Source organism: Gnatocerus cornutus, chromosome 5, assembly GCF_029298725.1.
Source record: "Gnatocerus cornutus isolate USDA-ARS CGAHR chromosome 5, icGnaCorn1.1, whole genome shotgun sequence".
Classification (NCBI taxonomy): Eukaryota; Metazoa; Arthropoda; class Insecta; order Coleoptera; family Tenebrionidae; genus Gnatocerus; species Gnatocerus cornutus.
In genome coordinates, this window is record NC_142237.1 from 10299384 (window position 1) to 10315889 (window position 16506).

The window sequence follows — 16506 nt, forward strand, 5'->3', positions numbered from 1 at the left end:
TGCTTTCGTCCAAAGAAAGTGTATCAGTAATCAATACCTGTCAGAATTACAACCGGATCGCCAGTATTAATGGATCATTAAAACAATGTAACAAATTGTTGTCTGGATTTCCGTATTATTACCGTGTGACATTCTAATTAATCTTTAAAATTCCTTCTCATAAATCAAAGACTATTATAATTGCTAATTTTCATTGTAAGCTACAGAAGAACGTAAACAGTTGTAAACACAATGCACTTTGTCGATTTAAAAACACAATGCGAATTGGAAGCGCATTTTCCTCCGAAAATGGGATTCCATTACATCTTGAATTAAACGAGATTACGAAGTTCTTCTCAGACGTCTGTCGGTTACAACCACGGATCTCTCACTGGAATAACTGTTAAATTGCATTTAGTGTGGTATTAGAGACGAATATTATCCAGCAATGATTCGGTTTTAGCTGCAATGGAAACGTTGTTAACGATTTCGTTTAACTTCCTCCAAGTAAAGTACCGAAAGAGTCGCTACTCGCTAAGAGAGCTGTTTTCGATTTACTTGCGCTAGATTCTTCAGAGCGTCGTTTTTCTCCAATCTGAATAAAACGACGAGTTTTACAAACAAACCGATAAAGAACCATGATATAAGGTATATTGCAATATCGATTTAATGTAGCGAATTATTAAGTTATTTGAACAGAGCTTTGCCCGTAACTCGTGCTATATTGAGCCCCATATGTACTTTTAAAACGAGGAGTTTTCCGGTTTGTTGGCTTGAACTCTGAGTTGTCATTTCATGGAAACAAGAGTTATGAAAGCCGTTTATAATTTTTATTACAAGTGAAAAGCGGAAAATTCATAACTATTATGATGAAAGAAGTCGGGTAAAATCATTTTCTATTTTTAGTTAAACGAAGTATTCCGGAACTTGAACATGTGGGCCCGGAAATTTTAAATCAACCTTCTGTTTGGTTCTTTTTCGTAATTACTTCCCTAAAACTTTCACTCATTTTCTTTGAGTTAAAGAAGAGTCAAACAAAACGTTCGTTTGTAAAAACTTTCTTTTTAAAGAAGCTAAAATCCATAAAGGAAGCGAACCGTTTATAGCATTGTAAAATAAAATAACTATTAAATTTAACACTCACATGTAGTTATCTTGTAATATACATATCCTAACGACGCTATAAATGGTAACGATGATCAAAGGAACACCCCATCCTAGAACGAAGAACCATTTCATTGTGACTTCGTCTCGTACAAAGACGACTACTAGGGCAAGATGGAGATGGAGACCCTCGCAGAACATCCACATGTAATTAGCTAACATTAGATAATGTACAACGATGTGAAGGGCTTGACACCAAAGCTGAAAAATCGTAGTGCTAATTAGGACAAAGTTCTCTTAATGTAACTTAAAATTAGCATTTTACCGCATTAGTATGTGCACTCTTACTCGGGAATATTCAAAATTCTTTTATAAATAAATAAGCTCATAATGTTGTTATGATAACTCTGCACAAACTACGTAGATAAAATGAACAAGAGGGTACAAATAAAAATAAACGTAATCCAATAGAAAATTATATTTGTCTGGAAAAATTTTATATTGTTACGAGAAGATTCTGGAAGCTTCGAGCGCCAGCGCTGGAACGTTCCGTTCTGCTCTAGAGCGAGCGGTTCGTGGAATAATTCTTATTCATACGCGGAACTCCCGAATATTCTCGCAGCGCTCCAGCATTAGGCTAGTAGTAGGGGAATATCTGTATATAGGGGAGTAGTGATAGGATTGGAAAAGTGAAGAGATAGTCTAGTATTTGGAAGTCCTGTAAAGTGAATAATTGTGAAGTACGAGAGTGTTCATAGTGCACAATAAAATTGTTATTGTTACAAGCGAGACTTTTGATTTTTCGGCCAACGTGACAACTGGTGTCAGATAGTGGGATCCCGCCCAGTCTTGTGATCGAGAAAATTCTGGAATTTTCGATCGGAAAATTCGTGACATTACCGGACTGTGACATTGTTACCTGATTGTGGACAATTTTTATGCCTGTTCAAACCAGACAGCAAGCCGCAGAAATGGAGGCGCTGCAAGAATTGATGGCTTCGATGATGGCGAAAATGGACACCCAACAAAAGTTGATTACGAATTTAGAAGAAAAAAGACAAAGAGAAAAACTGGAAGAAGAAGAACGAAGACAAAATGAAAAACATGAAGCAGAAGAGAGAAGACAAAAAGAAGAAGAAAGAAGACAAAAAGAAGAAGAAAGAAGACAAAAAGAAAAATTAGAGGAAGAAGAAAGAAGACAAAAAGAAAAATTAGAGGAAGAAGAAAGGAGACAAAAAGAAAAATTAGAGGAAGAAGAAAGAAGGCAAACAGAGAATGCAGCAATCCTGAATCAGCTTAAAGACATGGAACAAAACATGAACGTAACCATTATGGTTAAGGTCGATGAAATTCAAAAAGAGGTAGAAGAGTGCCTAGGAGGCGTTAAGGAGGAACTACTAGGCGTCAGAGAGGAAGTAGAAGAGTGCATAGGAGGCGTTAAAGAAGAACTGCAAAGCGTCAAAGACGAAGTGCAAGTACATGTCAAAGATCTGGAGCGATTTAAACAGCAGGTGGAAGACGAGTTACTGCGCTTAAGACGTCAAGCTCCAAATAGGACAGGCCTGACCACAATGAAAGAAATGAAACCTCCGACTTACGATGGGTCAACTTCATTCGACAGCTATAAACTGCAATTTGAAGTTGCAGCTAAACACAACGGATGGTCGGAAGAAGAAAAATCGTCATTCTTGATAGTTTCATTGAGAGGTGCAGCTCTCGACTTGTTAAAGACCATTCCTGGTCGAGACAGGGAGCGCTACGACCAATTGGTGGCGACGTTGGAAGATAGATTTGGGGACCAACACCTTCAGCGAGTATATGCCTGGGAGCTCAAGACTCGTCGGCAGAGGGTTGGAGAATCGCTGCAGGAATTTGCGGCAAGTGTTAAACGACTTATTTTGCTGGCCTATCCTTCGGCGCCGGAAAATTTTGTCGAACGAATGACCATGGATACGTTCCTGCAAGGTATTCGGGATCCGGAGTTACAGAGGATCGTGCGTGTTGGCAGATACAACACCGCAAAAGAAGCTTTGGTGTGCGCGTTGGAGATGGAGGCCGTTTTGAAGTATTCTGTGAATGTTCCCGACTGCCAACAAATCCGAGCCGTTGATAAAGAAGAGACAACGTCTACGGCCACAACCACAAATACGGACCTGAATGACATCCTCAAGGAGCTCAGGAAATTACTGAAGTCTCAGGAACAACGAACTAGCCAGACCTGCTCTCGTTGGGGCAAATCAGGTCATTTTGAACGTGACTGCAGGGTTGTTTTCGGGAACGGCCAGAACGCCTCGCAGACATCAAAGAAAACCGTGAAGTCCGTCAACAAGTCGAAACCGACGAGAAGGCAACGCAATAATGATGACGCACTCTCTCGTAGACTTTCCAATGACTGCAAGCAATACTCGAAGTTCGAAGGACCAATACGAGTAAACAGGATAGTCATGGGCTGTGATGATTATTGGACTGCTGGGAACCTTCGAAGGGATCAACAAGCAGACCAACAGATTGGGCCACTGCTGGAGTGGAAGGAAGCGGGTAACGGAAGGCCGTGTTGGAAAGATATCTCGAAAAGAAGTCCAGAGTTGAAAGCGTTGTGGGCGCAATGGGACTCCCTCCTAGTAGAAAATGGAGTGCTGAAAAGGGCATGGGAAAGCGCAGATGGGAAGAAGATAACCTCGCAGTTACTAGTACCCAGGAGTAGAGTTTCCCGAGTCCTCAGAGAGGCCCATGACGGGACATCAGGCGCTCATTTCGGAGTGAACAAAACGTTGAGCAAGATTCGAGAACGGTATTACTGGATTGGCTGTCGTGAAGATGTTGAACGATGGTGCAGGAGATGTACGGGTTGTGGGGCAAGTGAAAGACCTCGAACGCGAACGGAAGGTGGTATGCCGTTCTACAACATGAGAGTTCCGATTGAGAGAATTGCCACGAATGTGCCCGGGCCTTTTCCGAAGACGAATGGTGAGACCCTCTTGGGAACACATCATCATATGCGACAGAGGATGAAGTTAGCTGACAACAGAATGCGGCCCAGGTATAATGTGACGGCTAATCGTGAAGGATTCAACGAGGGAGAGTTGGTGTGGTTATTTAACTTCCAACGGCAGAAGGGTCTATCTCCGAAGTTGACATCTACATGGGAGGGTCCGTATAAGGTGATCAAGAGGATCAACGACGTGGTGTATCGGATCCAACGCAGCGCCCGTTCAAAGATGAAAGTGGTTCATCTAAATAGACTTTGTAAATATCACGGAGAATCAGGTGTTTGGTCTGATCGGGACGATCAGAATTAAGAGGGGGGCAGTGTTACGAGAAGATTCTGGAAGCTTCGAGCGCCAGCGCTGGAACGTTCCGTTCTGCTCTAGAGCGAGCGGTTCGTGGAATAATTCTTATTCATACGCGGAACTCCCGAATATTCTCGCAGCGCTCCAGCATTAGGCTAGTAGTAGGGGAATATCTGTATATAGGGGAGTAGTGATAGGATTGGAAAAGTGAAGAGATAGTCTAGTATTTGGAAGTCCTGTAAAGTGAATAATTGTGAAGTACGAGAGTGTTCATAGTGCACAATAAAATTGTTATTGTTACAAGCGAGACTTTTAATTTTTCGGCCAACGTGACAATATTCATCGTCCCTCGGTCTTTTTCTTATAAAAAACTCGTTAATTTTTAGAGCGCTCGAACTGCTTAAATTACTCAACCGAAATTCGATTTGTTGCTCTAATATTGATGAGTTTGGTGTAAAATTATAAATTACACCAGTCGAATTGACTTTTGGTTCTGAATTCAAAGCCTCTTTGTTCCATCAGATATTTGTAAAAAAAAATTTTAGTAGACGCTGCCAAAAATAGCTATTTTCCGGAGTTAATATTAAAAAGTTGTCCTGACACCAAAAAAAAACATTATGTTTTTGGATGTTTTAACTACAAAATGTTGTTTGTAACAGACTCGCCTATGCATCGTCTGTAAACAGCAACGTTCAGTTCGCAAAATCTGTATTTTAAGTACTTGTAACAAAAATAACACATTTTTGGTTTTATCAGTTTTGCTTAAAAAATTGCAACATTTTGAGATTCTATCTTATATCGTTGGAAAGGTAATTAAACAAGCTTCTCAACAAACTATACAAGTCGCCGGAAGAGCTAGTTTTTGCCAAGATATTTGAGAAAAACTGATAAAACTTTAAAAAAATAAACTGTTTTTAAAACCTTTTTCGTACTTTTTTGCACAGAATTCCTAAATTGATAGTTTGATTTTTTAATGTAATATGTCATAATAAAGTGTGAAATCTCTACTTTCTAACGCGATGTTAAACACGTTATTATCTCTTGTAATTTAAAAGTTACAAGACAAAAAATGTGGAAAAAAAATTAATTATGAACTTCCAAAGATTCTGAAAAAATTTCTATTTGAATGCTCACAAAATTGCAGTTATTGAAGTGCGATTTTTTAATTGCGCCAATTTAAGTGCAGCTCTAAAGCCATTGAAAATTGATTTTGCTTACAAATTCAGATGCAGTAACGTATTAAACTTTCTCAAGTAATAAATTCCAGAAACTATCCTCTTTATTAGGATCCGAATAATTAATAAAAGTAGGGTACGAAATTAAATTTCATTTTATTTATTGCAAAGTGGCACTTTGACCAAATATTTACGTAAGGGCGGAATTGTCGTAACTTTTTATTTGAGCCTCGACACTATGAACTGCCGCAAGGTTGACGACCCTCTTATATTTGTGTGCCAAGATATCATTTCGGTTTACTTATTTTCTTATTTTATTTACTTTATTCAGTATTACCAACAAGTCAAAATAAGGTAACGTCGACGAGACGCGCACCGTTTGTGTTCGATTATAAAAAATATTTTTTGAAAAGTTTGCGTTCGTATTAAATTTACTCTCTCCAGGCTAACTGCAAAAGTAAATTTTTTTAGGCGTGCTCTGATGGTACCGCCATAAACTTTAACACTTCTTTGCATAACAAATTTTAAAACGTACACTCGGTACAAGTGTCTGCAGTAAACTTATTTGAATGCGCTTCAAAACCGTTGAAGTCAAACTTTCCCAACTGCGTTGACGCTTTGTGTAACTTGCAGAAGTACTATGACAGAACCTTTTAAAATATTTGTTATGCTATTCTGCTGTTTCTTATTCAGCTATGCACTTCTCGGGACGTAAATAGCCATTCTAGTTGCTTGGAGCGAAATTCTCAAGCAGGAAGTGTGCACGTCTCTTTGCAGCCACTTCATGAATCATGAATATTACGCTTTATACATTACAAGTCTTCAGGTTATAACGTAATTACCACCTACCTCATTATGAATAGTGACATGTATATTGGGGACAACTTCTTTGTACCAAATTATCCACATGAGGTTGTTGAGGGCGAACGATATAAACAGCTGGATGTGGATACGAATCCTTGTACATTTAAGCGTCCTGAAAACATTAAGATTTATTTCAGTCGTTAAACAACCGATTTGTTCTTATTTGCTTCGAGTTTTTCCGTTCGTTTTGACCAAGCTTTGACCTTTCTTGAACCGCTAAAATGATAGATTTTAATTAATTCGGAAATTTAGTGTACTTGCAATACTGGGATTATGTTGTAACCTTGGAAGAACAAAACGAGGAATGTTTATCAAACTGTTTACGCCTGTGGAACTTTGCAAGTCCTCAGGATTAAGGGAAAGTCCTCAAAGGAGGAGGAGGGTTTACGAGAAGTATCTATCGCAATTAAAGCAACGGTTGTGACTTTTCGTTTGGTAGACAGACTACTTTGGTTAAATTAGAATTCTCAGGGTTGACCAATTACTGTCTAGGATCGGCGAAAAAACTGTCGAATAAGGCTCGTGGAACACACAAGTTTTCGGCCGAAATAATAACACGGCATTGTTAAAACTTTCCCAATTTATTTAACAATTCAAACAGATAAAGAATGGTCTAAAACAGAAATGGCTATTAAACTTATTTTAGCCGGAGACTCGTCAGAGCCGGAAAAAATAAAATCCAAATTCCCATGTTGTTTGCTGATGCTCAGCAATCTATTGAACATCGCTCCGAATTTGTCCACAAAATAGCTTTACATAAATGTCAATTTAAACTCATTGATGGGTTTTAACTTACCGGAAAGTGAAAAATATGACAAGCGATATAACTAGGGCTGCTAGCGATATAGAATATCCAATAACAAAGAGATGATTTATGTGTGTTCTAAACTGAAAATTTACAGCAATTATTAATTGAAAACCTGTTTCTCGCGCCTTACAGCTAAGTCGTCGTGATCCACACACGTGGTGTAATTGGTCCAGACTTTTCCAGATTCCGGGTGTTTAAACCACGTTCCATTTTCCGTACACACTTTAAATGCCAGTCGCCTGGAGTCGAATCCCATCCTTTTTGGACATGATTGATTAGCTGTAGTTCCGGCAAGAGTTTCAGGCCAGCAGAGTTCTTCGTCGAAAATTACCGGACAATATCCTGAAATTTTTAATATGTTTACCAAACAAGCCGTCCTTTTATCAATTAGGTGAGCAGGTTTTAAACCCGTGACGTATGAATAGATAAATTAATTAAATGTATACATAAACTTTTCTCACTTAATTACAACTCGCTTCACCGAAAATTGCCACCTTTCAGCCTTAAATTCGCAGAAAAAACATCCAGTTTGCCTGTACAAAAGCTCGAGTTTTTCTTCATCTTTCGCGACGAATTAGATTACTCCGCGTAATGAAATTAAAGGTTTTTTCGGAAAATATTGATTTTTTATTTGCTCAAACGTCACGAAGAATTCGGTTTCAAATTTCCGCATCCCGTATCGAACCTAGCTTATAAACACCATTAGCTAGAGTAAACATGGCTCACCAGGTCTCGGATCCTTTTCCTCATCACAATTAGTAGCATTTAATATTATATCCATTGTTGGTCAGAAATCCTGAAACAAAAGAACAGGGATTTTAGTAAGTTTTCGTAACGATTTTCCATTCATTTGTATTCCCGAAGGATCACTCCAGGATATCAACAAATATCTGATAATTAAATATAAAGAGTAGATAGGTACACGTTCCTAATATTGTAATTGTCCGAGATCGAGTTGTCCTGGCACTAAATGGTTCGGGATAGAAGATCCTGAAACCAATCGCCTTGAGGACAAATTGGTTTGAAAGAATTGTCAATCACTGACCAAACGTCCGCTATCTGGCAAAGGCAGAAGTGATTGGGATTTAGGTGGTAATTTGACGTTACAAATTTTGCAGTGGTGCATAAAATAGCCGATCATTCTCAGAAGAACCAAAAATATAATAAGACAACTTTAAGGCTGCCAAGAAGTTTCCACCTCCTTACAAAATTGCATGCGGATTCTTCTAGAAATAAATTGTAACGCCGCGACACTCTCATTGTTACAGATAACTGATTTCACCCTTCACAGGATTCACTTATCTGTTTTCCACAGCGGACAGATTTTACGAGAATGTTTTTGTATATTAGCCACATGGAGATTTGTTCAGTGTTATAACAGCTATCATGGACATTTGAACAATGGACTTCAGAAGCTAACAAACATTTTTTGCTGGAAATTTTGCATTCACGTCCTGAAACAATAAAAGATAGATTTAAAAAGTCTCGAATTTCTCGCAATCGGTCGATAATCATTTGAAAACTGAACGTTAAATCCAGTTGTAATTGAAACACATAAAATCTAGTTTAGTTGTTTCCGATAACACCTGTGAAGTGAGATATATTCGCAAACGGGTGCCAAAGGCTTATTGTTGGAGTTTGGATGTTCCGTTTTGTTTCAATTTAACAGTGCGAAATCTCAGATTGTAACAAATGTTTACTCGTTCTTTGGCGATCTTGATCCTAATAAAAAATGGCCTCAGTGTGTTATTATATTATAGTATTTAAAAATTCGTGTTAACGCAACTATCAGCACTTTAGAAGTGTTTACATAATAACTAATTTGTTTAAAGTTTATATTTTAGGTAAAACCTACATCAAAAATACCCTCTTCGCGGTTTGTCTTTCTGCGAGTAACCAATGAACTTGAAGCGTAAATATTTTCTTAATTAAAAGGTGTTATCTTTACCGGAGAAGACATAAATAAATCATACTTAAAGTAAACCCAAAATTTTTATCTTCAACTTACTTGAAAATATTTAATCTGGTATATGTTGTTATTGTAGTGTCAAGTCTTCAAGTTCTGACCAAAAGAATCTAGAGGAATATGTTTAGCCAAAACTTGGTGCATTTGTGTTCAAAGCGCGATCATAAAAATTATTTTCAGGCATTGTGAATAAATATTTGCAGTAGTGTAAACAGTAATAAAGTTTTGAAGCTTGTCATGAAGACTGATGGTTAAAATAAATCACTAATTAACTACCTGTACTATAAAGTAAAATTTTTCATAAAACAGAGTTTTGTTGTGTAAATAACCGGTGAATAATTTCAGCGCTCTGGAGCTTAACTAAATGTCTGAACTGATTACCGCTGAAATGGAAAAATTAGTGGTCGCTGCTATGACAGTCTGCACACATTTTATTTTATGTTGACGCGTCTAGTCCTCCTTATAACAAGAAAAACATTTCTGCAACTGCACACAAGAAATTCAATTAAGAAATGAGCTTTAAGTAAATTCGTTTCATTTTAATTCCATTCATTTCCTTGGAAATATAATTATAATTGCTCGAAATAAAGTCAACACGAGTTGTGGCTAGACTCCACTGTGATTGCAGGTTATTATTTGAAACACGATGCAGAGAATTTGAAATGTTCCTGCTGCAGCGTTTTAACTCTGTTTACATGTTCTCCTGAATGCAGTTTTGGAAATTATTAGCAGAAAAACTAACAATATGGACAGGTACCTGCTGTAAACTTGGAAAGATATTTTCGGTGTTGGTTCCGCGAGTGATGTTAAATAACTACTACCGTGTGAGCGTACATTTGATGAAGAGGGTATTTATTTATAAAGTTGGCAACGGGGTACTAATCTGTTTTGTGTTTTCACATATTTATCCAGAAACCCTTCATCTCCGAAATGACCAACGGTTTATAAGTAAGTTTGGAAAATGCGGTTTTGAAATTAAGAAACTGTCCAAAAAGAACTGTGATTATCGTCTTACTGCTGCATAGTTCGAATAAGAGAATTTAGGGGAAAATTGTGAGAGAATAGTTTCAGCCTCATTTTCAGCTTGTAGGACCGAATTCATAGTCAAGCAGTTATTGATCAAGACGGTTTTATTTGCATCGTTAAGAGCCGTTATTAATTACGCTAGTCAACAAATTTTGGACGAAATTTGTACTGGAAAAATGGAAAGTCATTTCTAAGTCCGAAACCCGTTTTGTTTTTTTATTTTTGCTTAACAACGTGCAAAGCTATGAAATTTTATAATACATCATTGAAAAAGTAACTAAATAAGTTTTCAAACAAACTATAGAAGTTTTCGAAAGAGTTAGTTTTGCTATTTTGTGCAAACTTTCCAACAGATTGGCGAGTATTTGTGTTTAATAGTTGCCATTTGTGTTTCCGAGAAAATTCTAAACAATTCGTTTCAAAGATCTTCGCCATCTAATTTTTTTGGTCCATAAGCAAACTAATAAGAACTTTTGATTATTAAGAAGATTTCTAAACTGTGTTATTTTAAGTAGCTTTTTTTTTGGGAATGAGATCAGTTTTTTTAAAATATTATGAAAATTACTCTTAATCCTAGCTAAGAATTTTAGATGTCGTTGGAAAGTTATTTTCTTGTAAATTTTCACTGTTTTAACACAATAATGGGACATTTTTTTGATATCTATTAAAAAAAAAAAATTTGAAAGTGGTGGAGGCGCCAATCCTAATATTTCAAAATTAAATTTCAAACATTCACTGGAATCTTTACTTTCATAAAACGACAATATTTTCTTGTAGGTTTCAACTATTTTAACACAAAAGCGAGTTATTTTACGAATACCTACATTATTAGGAAAAATATAAAATTTTGAAAATAGTGGAGCCATGAGTTCCATTATTTCAAAAGAAAAAATTCTAATTTTTAATAGAAACATGAATTTTTTAAAATGGTGCTATTTTCTTGTAGATTTTAACTGTTTTAACACAAAAACAGATTATTTTCTGGATATCTACAGAAATACAAAAAAAAGATTTTTTTGAAATTGGTGGAGGCGCCAATTTTAATATTTCTAAATAAAATTTTATACTTTCTTTGAAAGCTTAATTTTTATAAAACTTTGTAGCTTTTAACTATTTTAACACAAAATTGAGTCATTTTCCGGATACCTACATTGTTAAAAAATATATAAAATTTTGAAAATAGTTAGGACTTGAATTTCATTATTTCAAAAGAAAAAAATTCAAAAACATGAATTTTATAAAATGGCGTTATTTTCTTGTAGATTTGAACTGTTTCAACACAAAAACAGGTTATTTATCGGATATCTATAGAAATAAAAAAAATAGAATTTTTTGAAATTAATGGAAACAGTAATTCGATGATTTCAGAAATAACATTTCCAAATTTTACCGAAAGTTTAAAATTCATAAAACGAAAATATTATCTTGTAGCTTTTTTATCACAAAAACGAGTCATTTTTGAGATACTTATAGAATTAAGAAAAATAAAAATTTTTCAAAGTAGTGGAGGCAACCAATTTTATTATGTCAACTGAAAAATTTCTAATTTTTAATACAAACTTGTATTTCATAAAATGGTGCTTTTTTCTTGCTTAATTGTCACAACACAAATCAAAAAAATGTTTAAAACGACTCGGAGGGCATTCTTCAGGATATCTCATATTACAATTAAAGAAATGAAGAAGTAAATACATTGAATATTATGGATTGATGAAACAGTTACTATGTTATTATGAATTATCTGTATCTTTACTATTAGGATGTAATCAACATGTAAACAAACGTATTAGCTACATCTTAATCTATATTCATGATCTAATAAAAAAAAATAAATCCAATGCCAAACACGAATTTGTATCCATTGTTTGTAACACTGGAATTTTGGACTCTCTAAATGTTTGATTATTCAAATTCTCTGATTTATTCAAAATAATATGTGTCGAGTAAGTAGAGTCATAATAAAACTGTAAAAGACAAGATAAAGTTACTGTGAAGTAGAATAGTATCGATTCATCTTTAAATGTGATCCGATTTAAAGTGAACCTTAAAAAGAATGTAAGCGAGTAAAGTGAAGTGAACACTGCTTCCAAATTTAACTTGATAATGTAAAATTGATCCCATTCAGCTCCTGTTATTTAATTCCACTTTACCTAATAAATTGGAGCAAACAGATTTATTATTGTTTTAATAACTTCACAAATGGCCATTCCAAACCTAATTATAATTAAACGTGATGAACAACAAACGTTACATCGTCAATTTTGTAAAATTATGAGTCCCCCGATTTATACCCAAACCGCTTTAGATGAAATAACAGAAAAAGACAATTACAGTCAAACAACCAAAAAACTGTAACAAGATCAAATCAGAATAGATGTGATGTTTATTTTAATGGAATGTTATCATGCAAACATAAACCGAATTAACCAACTATACGAAATTAGATCAATTCCGTTGCACATCCAGGATTATTATCCTATCTAGGACGAAAAGTTGAGAACCTATTTCAAAACTTCTAGTGGTGTTTGCGTTCATCATTACGAAATGTGTGTTCAGATAAAGTTACGAAAACTGTTGGACTTTCGCTTTTAAGTGGTCAAGTCACTCTACATAGCAGCAAAACAGACGCAATCAATTTTCTTTGTAATCAAAATTCACATGTTCAGGTCCTATTTCATTTTATTTGTCCAACAAGGAGAATTAAATTCCGAAAGTCGTATTTGGTCCAGTGTCTCTTTGTAGCAAATTCTTTGTTTCTTATTTTCACAGGCTGTAAATAGTCTGCGATTACGGATCTTCAGAAAGTGTGAAGTGCAATTTACGCACGTGGAAAGGCACGGCTACTATTCCATAAATTTGAGACAGTATATCAACTTCCGTAATTAATTAACAAACTCGAGTGACACTTGACTGGAATTTAATTATTGGAAAGTCCGATGTTGGAAATTTTTTCGCCCCCGGTGGAGGTGGGAATTTGATGACAAGATCCATTGAGGTATTTTTGGCAATTTTTAATTTTTAATAGAATGGAGAGTTGTTTATTAAACTCGGGTTGGATAAACCGCGAAAACTTGAATTGAGTTCTGTAATCCGGCTCCCGAATTACACTTCAAAAGGTAAACTGCTAAAATTAGACCGTGTTTTAGTCATCACATCGCTTTTGTATACTTAATGTCCGAGGAAAAACGACAAAAACCAATTATTCCGGTTTATGGTTTTTGCGTGTGCCGGCTATGTTAATTTAACTTTGCATATTTTAATTCAATTAACTAAAAGTGGTGTTGAAAAAAATCTAAACTTCAGTTATTCCATTTGGGAATGTGTGGCTCCTTAGAATATGTAGTAAGCAATTTGTCCAGAGTAATCGTAGAATTCCCAGCGACTTGCTTTGCGGTAAATTAAACTGTCAGGATAATTTTCACCAAATCCTTCTCAGAAAACTGCTTTGTATGCCTTCACGAAGACAAATTACACAAATACCCGACAATAATATCATTTCCGTTATTTTCCGAAAAACATGTTTCAATTATGATCCTTTGGGGTAACTTCAGTTCAGCGTCGACTTTCACACATCTTAACTTGTCGATTTCTTTATCCACGTCACAATTTCAGAACGTGTCTATCGGAATCTAAACAAAAGGAAATGAATTAGGAGAGTGCACGTGCTCCACACAATGTTTCTTAAAGACCTCGCAGAATTAGATCGGGGAGAAACTACGAATTATGATGAATTGCAGTTATGTCGGTACTTTTGATTCGATTTGCTTATTTTGTCCTTACAGAATATCATTTCTTGGATGTTTGCTTCCAAGTTTACGCTGAGGTGATACATCATTTTCTATCAAGCTTTTCGGTGCCTCGCGTGACGTCAGTAAATTCATATTGATGTATTTTTGGGCGAAGACTCTTGACCGAGTCGCTAAAACGAACTGGAAGGATTCGGCTTGATTTATGCGCGGTTTAATCATAAATTTTGATTAGGTGGACTGAATGCCATAGTTGAAACACAGACGAGAGTTCTTTGGCTGAAGTTAGGTACAGCATTCAATGAACAGACCAAGATCAACACTGATTGGAATTTTTAATTAGACTTTTCCTTAAAATAATAATCTGCTGGCACTTTAATCTTCAACTTTGTCTCGTCAATGATGAAAAAATTGCTGATGACTTAAATCATAACAGTTACAAAAATTGGACAATAAATAGTTATTACAGTTCAAGCACCAAAAAAAATTTAGCGAAACGAGCGGCCCAATCGGTGGGCTGCCCGTGAGCGAGCTTTCGCTATGAGCTTTTCGCGAGAATACTTGTTTATATACTGTTTAGATATTGCTTTATATACTGTTTGAACATACTTATATAAATAAATTAATTTTGACATGTTCAGGTATTTTATAATTGCATTTCACACATTGCCGCTCTAGAAAAATGCTACGCTTCTCTTTGGTCAAACGCTAATTGTTATATTCGATGACAGCAGTATAGAAAACTTTTCCCATTAATAGGTCTTTAATAAAAGCCTAATTTTGTTAAACAATTAAAATTTAATTTTGAGTATAACTTGCTTCCAGTTCTAACATTTCTACATGGTAAAAACTAAAACAGATTAAATTATATTTTGTATGTTGTCTAATTAATAGTTAGTTGGAACTAATAAAAGTTTTGATACAAACAAAATGTATTTTAGTTCAAAGTTTGTGCTAAGCAATTTTCACGATTTTTAGATAAATCATTTATTGACAGATTTCTGTTTGATCTAAGTAATTTCACGAGGAATTTTGAGGTTTTTTTTAAATAAATTATTTAGTTAGAAATTAATAAACATTTTCAACCTTTGATTGTACTATTTTAAGCGACCTTAAGGGACCGGATCAGAACACCTCTTCAACAACGGATATGATATCACTTATCAGATTACAAATGAATCCTATTTACTATAAAAGTCAACTCGCACATCGCAGTGTAGTACAATCTGAAGATCAAGACTTAGATAATATTACGTTCAGTGACAGAAAACTACAAAATGAAAAACTACTTATTTTCGTGTTTTTTGGCGATCATGCCGTTATTTCCACCGGAAGTACTAAGTTCGTGTGATTTTGTTGCTTCCAATAAAATTATGTGTGCAAACGTTGAAATTGGCGATTCCATCTCTGAATTAAACAACTTTGCAGCAGCTTACAGTTTGGTAAGAGTTTGGTAACATTTTTGAACTTAAAAGTTCATTATAAATTTTGTTCTTTTAGGACTACATCTACCATCTTTCGTTTGCTTCGATTCGTTTCGAAAATAATGAAATTCAAAAAGGCTGGCTGGATCAGAGCAATATAACTTTCACTACTTTAAGCATCGAGCACAGTGATTTGGCAAATATAGGCCCTCAATCATTCAGTGGAAGTCCATTCAAAAATCTAACATACTTAAACATCGTTTATACGAAAATCGGTACCATCAGGAGTGATATTTTCGAAGACACGCATCTCAATGGTCTCAGTATTGATATTTATAATTATTACGAGTACCATCCTTTGACTTTCGAAGAAAACTGTCTTGGAGAACTGTCAGACTCTCTTGTTCTCTTAACAATACGTGGATATCTCGAATCCGACAGTTTACTTAACGTGACGGGGCCAAACACAAAACTGTCTTTATTGAATAGACTGGATATTGGTTACAATAATATAACAACATTGCAAAAAGACAGTTTTGTCGGTGCTCCAAATTTAACAGTAGTTTATATCGATGCATCGAAAGTTCAGACGATTGAATCGGGTGCTTTTGATAGCATTGGTTTACAGAGATTGGATTTGTCAAGAAACCAATTGTCAGCTCTACCGGAGGATATTTTTCAAAATGTGACTGGGATTAGCATTTATGATAATCTGTGGAAATGTGATTGTAATTTAGTTTGGTTGAAAGATTTGTTTATTTCACAACCGGCTATGCTTACTCATAGACAGTTTTACTGCACCACTTCTGAAGGCGAAGTTCCCTATCAAGACGTTGAATTTTGTCCAAATTAATGCAATTTCTAAAAGCTTTTTGTGTTTGACGTTTATGAGATAAATATAAATTTTCTTCATAAATTAATATGTTTATATTTCTAATTATTTTTCCTACTTTTATCACGCTTATTTTATGAACTCTGCCAAATTCAAAAATTTAAGAACCAGAAACAGACTTAAAAAAAAATTATTTTAGGACGAACTAAATATTTTAATTTTAGTAATACAAAAATGAAACTAGACACTAAAATATTTTTGACACCTTCATCAACTCTTTAGAAATGTTAGC

General features: G+C 35.2%; 2 protein-coding genes across 3 annotated transcripts in view; one reads left to right on the forward strand and one right to left on the reverse strand.

Moving 5' to 3' along the window:
* Nucleotides 1-16506, reverse strand: part of LOC148174334 (calcitonin gene-related peptide type 1 receptor-like) — a 39269-nt gene that overhangs the window by 11312 nt on the left and 11451 nt on the right. Inside the window, exons 1-6 of one of the 2 annotated variants that reach the window (XM_088036089.1) lie at nucleotides 9944-9998; nucleotides 7947-8016; nucleotides 7351-7562; nucleotides 7209-7300; nucleotides 6398-6524; nucleotides 1124-1344 (exon numbers count right to left, since the gene is read on the reverse strand). In XM_088036089.1, coding sequence (XP_087892215.1) covers nucleotides 1124-1344; nucleotides 6398-6524; nucleotides 7209-7300; nucleotides 7351-7562; nucleotides 7947-8001 — 707 coding nt within the window. In that variant the 5' untranslated portion in view covers nucleotides 8002-8016; nucleotides 9944-9998. Of the gene's footprint in view, nucleotides 1-1123; nucleotides 1345-6397; nucleotides 6525-7208; nucleotides 7301-7350; nucleotides 7563-7946; nucleotides 8017-9943; nucleotides 9999-16506 lie in introns of those variants that run through there. The other variant, XM_088036090.1, reaches the window with a different exon arrangement.
* LOC148174335 (uncharacterized) lies at nucleotides 15114-16259 on the forward strand. Its single transcript, XM_088037320.1, has 2 exons — nucleotides 15114-15400; nucleotides 15459-16259. The coding sequence occupies exons 1-2, from the start codon at nucleotides 15236-15238 to the stop codon at nucleotides 16233-16235; spliced, it is 942 nt and encodes a 313-aa protein (XP_087893446.1). The 5' UTR covers nucleotides 15114-15235; the 3' UTR covers nucleotides 16236-16259.

Coding starts and splice junctions, on each gene's coding strand:
- LOC148174335 (XM_088037320.1), top strand. CDS start 15,236: ATGAAAAACTACTTATTTTCGTGTTTTTTGGCGATCATGCCGTTATTT. Junction 15,401..15,458: donor TTGCAGCAGCTTACAGTTTG/GTAAGAGTTTGG, acceptor TTGTTCTTTTAG/GACTACATCTACCATCTTTC.